The sequence below is a fragment of the Haliaeetus leucocephalus genome, unplaced genomic scaffold, assembly GCF_000737465.1.
Source record: "Haliaeetus leucocephalus isolate CR32 unplaced genomic scaffold, Haliaeetus_leucocephalus-4.0 Scaffold76, whole genome shotgun sequence".
Taxonomy (NCBI): Eukaryota; Metazoa; Chordata; class Aves; order Accipitriformes; family Accipitridae; genus Haliaeetus; species Haliaeetus leucocephalus.
In genome coordinates, this window is record NW_010972512.1 from 296120 (window position 1) to 301441 (window position 5322).

Below are 5322 nucleotides of genomic sequence, written 5' to 3' on the forward strand. Positions count from 1 at the left end.
AGCGTGCCACCACCCCAAGGATGACGTGACCCCACACCAGGGATGGCGTGACATGCCCCTGGGGCTGGGGTGACACCCCCACGCCACACAGCCCCACTTGCAGCAGGGGTGTGCAGGGAGGTGCTGCCTTTTGGGGGAGGTTTGGGGACATCCCCAGGCGCAGGGATGACACGTGGGGCCAGCGCCCGTGTCCACGCCGGCCACATCGGCGGGTGCCAGATCCGGGTCCCCTGCTCCGGTGGCCCTCGGTGGCTTCCCCCAGGGTGCCCCCCCAGCCCCGGTGGGTGCAGGGAGATGCCGCCGTGCCAGGACCTGCAGTCCCCGGGGTGCCAGGGCTGGTTTTAGGAGCAGGGGGCTGCCCAGCTGCCCGGCTTTGGCGCTGCCCACCGGGCAGTGTGCGTGGCGCCGGCCCCGCTGGCCGCCTTAAGGTGTTGGCTCGCACGGGGAGGGGGGAGGCCAGCAGGCTTATTTGCCAAATGATTATAATTGCCTTTTAGGAGCAGATAGCAAATTGATTTGCTTCCTCGTCCAAGGCCCGTAATCGCTTCATCACTTTAAAATATTAATGCTATACTTCTTTGCTAGTTTCCCAATTACCCTAATTGAAGGCAAATTGGTTAAGAAGGTGCAATGCAGAGTATCAGGGGGTTTAGTTCACTCAAATGACAGTTTTAAACCTCCCTAATCCTATTAGCGGGCAAAGCTGCTAACGCTTAGAGACGCTGCGTCAGCTTACCGGGGTGGTGGGGCCGGAGGCGGGGGTCGGACCGGGGGGCGGCCGGGGGCCACCGGCCTCACGTGACCAGCTCGGCCAAGGATTTATCACTTTTTTAGTTCATTAAGAGGCCTTGGGCAGGCGGGGAGGCGGCAGGGGTGACCCAAAAGGGTGCTGAGTGGGAGGCAGGTGGCAGCGGGGGGGGCAGGACGATTAGCTAAGGAGACCTGGTGGAGGGTCCTGACCCGAATCCCAGCCAGCACTGGGAGCTCCCGCGCAGCCCCACTGGGAGCACTGGGAGCAGGACTGCCTGTCAGGGTGGGATGAGGCCCCGGTACAGAGCGGAGATGGAGGAACCCGCTGTGACGGGGCACGTTGGAGACTTCGGTGCCACTATCCCGGCCGCCGGCACTCAGCGTCGAGCCCCAGCCCTGGGGAGAGTGAGAACGTGGGGTGGGAATGGGGCTGTGCAGGGTGCCACGGCTGCTGCCGCCCCATCAGGGACCTGGCTGGGGAGCCGGTGGGGACGTGGACGGCCCCATCCCATGCAGCACAGGTGGATTTTTGTGCCTAAATGGGAGATTTTGCAAGTTCTGAAGAAAGGCTGGCAAGCAGGATTGGTAGCAACGGCAGGGACAGCAGGAACAGTGGGGACAGCAGGGCCACCAAACACGAGGAGGCTCCCAGGCATCAAGCCCTGATGTGCCTGTCACACACTCCCTGGGATGCTCCAGCAGTCACCAGCCCCTTGACTGGTACCTGGAGTGGTGGGTGCCTGGAGGAACCGAGCACCTCATGCACCCAGGGACTTTCTTGCTGGAGTTCCTACAGCTCTGGGTGCTCCGGCCAGGGTGGCTGAGACCTGTGGCTCTTGTGACAGCGATGAGTGAATTCCGTGGCACAACTCCCACCACACCTGCGCTGGATTCGGTCGCTCCCTCCCAGCCCCACTGCCACAGTCGTAGGCAGCCCAGGGCAGGGCTGTCCCCGCTGGCCTTTCCGGAGCAGATGGCCCCAGCGTGGGGAGGACGGAGGGGGCTCAGCGCGTCCTTTCTTTCATGCAAACACAGCGTGACTCCCCCGGCGGCTCCTGCTCCAGCGGGGACGTGCCGTTGGGGCCAGCGCTGGCGGTACATTTTACAAAGGTTCAGCTAGCTTAGTCCTCGGGGACAGGCTACTCAGGCAGATTAAACCTCACTAAAATAGGCAGGTATTAGTGATCTCAGCAGCCCCCAGCCTTCCGGCGTGGCGGCTTTTAAGCCAGTGCCACTGCCGAACGCCCAGGAGCAGGGAGCAAGTCCCTGAAGGGGCAAGAGATCTGGGCACCCCAGCCCCGGCCAAAGGGACCCTGTGGCAGGGGGATGCTTGAGGGCAGGTTTAATGCTACCACGACTCCTGCCAGTGCTACCCCCAAGGAACATCCCGAGGGGGGGCACTGGGTCCCACTGGCTTCCGTGCACCACTGGGATGCGGCCGTGCCTGGGGGATGCTGCAGAATGGGGGGATGGATCTGGCAGCTGAGCGTAATGGGCTGGGTGCTGGCTTGGGGGCACTTGGGGCAGTTCTGCTGCAGCGGTGTCATCGTGTCCTCCTCCCGCCCAGGACGGGGTTCGTGCAGACAAGGAGTACGGCAGGAAAATCAGACTGGTGCCGGTAAAAGCCATGTTTATTAAGCCAAATGGTGTGTGAGGCTCCTGGGCTGGTTCCTGCAGGTGATGGAGCATCAGGGACCACCACTGGCCCCGTCCAGGGGCTCACACCAGGGGCACTGCAGGGACGGGCTTGGCCAGCACAGCTAGAGGGGACCCAGGTGTCCTGCATCCCAGCACCCACCCAGAGCACCCCAGAAAAGCAACAGGGAATAATTTTGGGGACGAATCCCCCCCTCCAGTGAGTATATTGGGACTCCCACCCGCATCCCATCACTCCCGGGGGGGCAGCAGGGGCTGACCGCCAAAGCTGCCAGTGTCACCCACCAGCAGGGTGGGCAGCGATGCTACATCAGGGTGCACTTCTCCTTCACCTCGTCCACGCTGCCCAACGCGCGGTCCCGCAGCGCCGGCAGGTCAACCTCCCGCAGCTTTGTCAGGAAGGCAAAGGCCCCGGCGCCGCCATCCTCCTCCTCCTCCTCTTCCTCCTCGCTGTGCACCATGGCGGCCAGCTCCTGCGGCAGCTCCACCGCGCCGCCGGCAATGTGCAGTTGAGCATCATCCCGCTCGTCCTGCACACGGATGGGAGATGGCATCGGGGTTACCCACTAGGCGCCCACCAGCCATGGGGTGGGGGTCAGGGGGACGGCAGGTCCCTCAGGGCCAGCTGGGCGCTGTGGGGGTATTGGGGATGCCGGGGGGACCCTGGCATTGCCCGGTTCCACATTCGGACGGCTGGACAGACACGTGGACGGACAGGACGGATGGAGACAGCGGCCGTTTGCTGCCCTCTTCAGGAATCCTCTCCCCTCCCGGGGGAGGCCTGGCAGCTGCCTGGCCTGGGGCTGTCCCAGGGGCTGGAGGAGCTGGGGGAAGACCCCCGAGGTCCCACCACAGGCGGGCTGGTCCTTACCTGGGCCAGGTGGTACTTGTCCCGCAGGTGCATCCGTACAGTGGCCCGTTCTGCCTTCCTCCGCACAAAGGCTTTGTCCCGCTCCATCCTGCAGCAGCGGGCACCCACACTGTCACCCCCCACCTCACCAAGCCCCCTGCCAGAACTGCCCCCCACCCCTGGCATCGCCCCAGTCCTCTGGCAGCAGCATGGCTGTGCCAGCCCCGGGCCGGGGCGGGAGAAGAAGGGGGTGCAAATGTCCACAAGAGGGTTGCAATGGGGACCTGGGGGCAGGGGCCACATCCTACCCCTCCGACCCCAGCAGGGATGCTCAGTGAAGGTGCCCGTTGGAGGGACTTGCTCCTCCTGTGGCCTCTCAGCTCCCCGATGCTGGGCCACCAGGTCCCCACAGCACCCCGACCCAGGGAGGCGGGACCATAACGCAATCCCATGCTGGCCCCTGTCGTCCCTCAGCTCCATGGGTGCTGGGCTGGCACCAGACACCCACCGCTCTAGGGCGCTGACGCCCAGGGGTGCCCCTTGTCACCTACTGTGCACCGAGCCACTGTCCCTGCCCCGTGCCAGCACCCACAGGGACCTCCCATCCTGCACCAAAGGGCACCCACTTTGCCCCTGTGCCCTGCCCCGGCTGCCTCCCTATCCCTGTCCCACCCTGGGGACAGCCCACGGCAGGTAGGACCCCAGTCCTGGTGTCTGGTGGACCCCAATGACCCCCCAGCGCCGGCAAAACCTTACTTCTCCTCCAGCAGCTGCTGCTGGTACTCCTCAAACTCCTCGCGGGCCATGCCGTTGGGCAGTGTGGCCACCTTGCCATCCTTGGGGGGCCCCTTGGGCGGCTCCTCTTCACCATTCCGAAAGCTCTTCAGGGTGGCCGTGAAGAAGGAGGCCATGGGTGGGTGGCTGTGGCAGCCCGTGCTCCACAGTGCCCGGTGCCGCCGAGTCCCTTCCCTGGGGCCAGCTCCTGCAAGGTCAGCGGGACCGGCTGCCCCAGGGGCACCGCGGATCAGGGGAGGATTAAGGCATTAGGAGGGGAAGCCACAGCCACCAGGGTGGAAAGACCTTCCCGTGCTGCTCGCTACACCCAAGGGTGCTTGGGGGGGGACAGCAGTGCAGGGGGACGGTGGCGCGGGGGGACAATGGGGTGCTGCCTCATCAGGGCGATGGAGAGGTGGAAGGGGACGTTGAGCCCCAGCGCACCCTGGATTGGGCTGAAAGACCCCCCCCATTGCACGGGCCCCGATGGAGGGCAGCACCCGCAGGGCCAAATCCTGTTGGGGGGAGCCCTGCACCGTGGGCACCTAAAGCCACCCACACTGGCACAGGGGGGTTGGGGGCGCAAGAAATCGGTGCAGAGGAGACACAAGAGGATTAGCTGAAAAAACCCAATCGAGGGTCAAAGGACTGGAAGGAAGACGAGGCGGCGGGCGGGCACACACACACAAACACACACACACGCGCGCGCGTGCGGCCCCATGCCCCCGTTAATCCCAGCTCCACCGAGACGTTGAGATTGCTTGGGAGCCGGCGGGGCCAGGGGCTTCCTGCTGCTGGAGGACGTGCCCTGCTCCCGTAAGCTATACGCAAGCAATTCCCATACAGACTCTGATTAAAAGAATAATCCCCGGCTGCGCAGAGCCCCAAGGGGAGAGGGGCCGGGCTGCGCATGGGGGGCTCTGAGGGCTGGAGCTCCTGGACACCCCCCAAGCCTTTCGCTGTGCTTTGCCAGGCCCCAAGTGAGGGATAGGCCTAATTTGAGCCCAGAGACTTAAAGATGCTGTTTAACTAATTTCTTTGGTTTAATCAAAAAGCCCAAATCTGTGTGGTTTAGCTGGCTGCGCCCAGCGTCCCCGCGCGGGGCTGGGTGGCTGGAGCGGGGCTGCGGTGGGGTTTCATCCTCCAGCAAATGGAAATGTCCTGTCCTGTCCCCTGTCACCAGGAGGGGCAGCTTGAAAGGACCCCCACGTCCAGCACCTGCTGTCCAGGGCTGAGTGTGGGGTGTGTGGGGCATGGACCCCCCTTGGGGCTGCTCTCCCCACCCCAGCAGG

The 5322-nt window shown here is 64.3% G+C and overlaps 1 protein-coding gene across 1 annotated transcript; it reads right to left on the minus strand.

Moving 5' to 3' along the window:
- Positions 1-2711: 2711 nt before the first annotated feature.
- Positions 2712-4167, minus strand: LOC104840706 (complexin-3-like). Its single transcript, XM_010581862.1, has 3 exons — positions 4013-4167; positions 3278-3365; positions 2712-2936 (listed from the first exon to the last, which is right to left on the minus strand). The coding sequence occupies exons 1-3, from the start codon at positions 4165-4167 to the stop codon at positions 2712-2714; spliced, it is 468 nt and encodes a 155-aa protein (XP_010580164.1).
- Positions 4168-5322: the final 1155 nt, after the last annotated feature.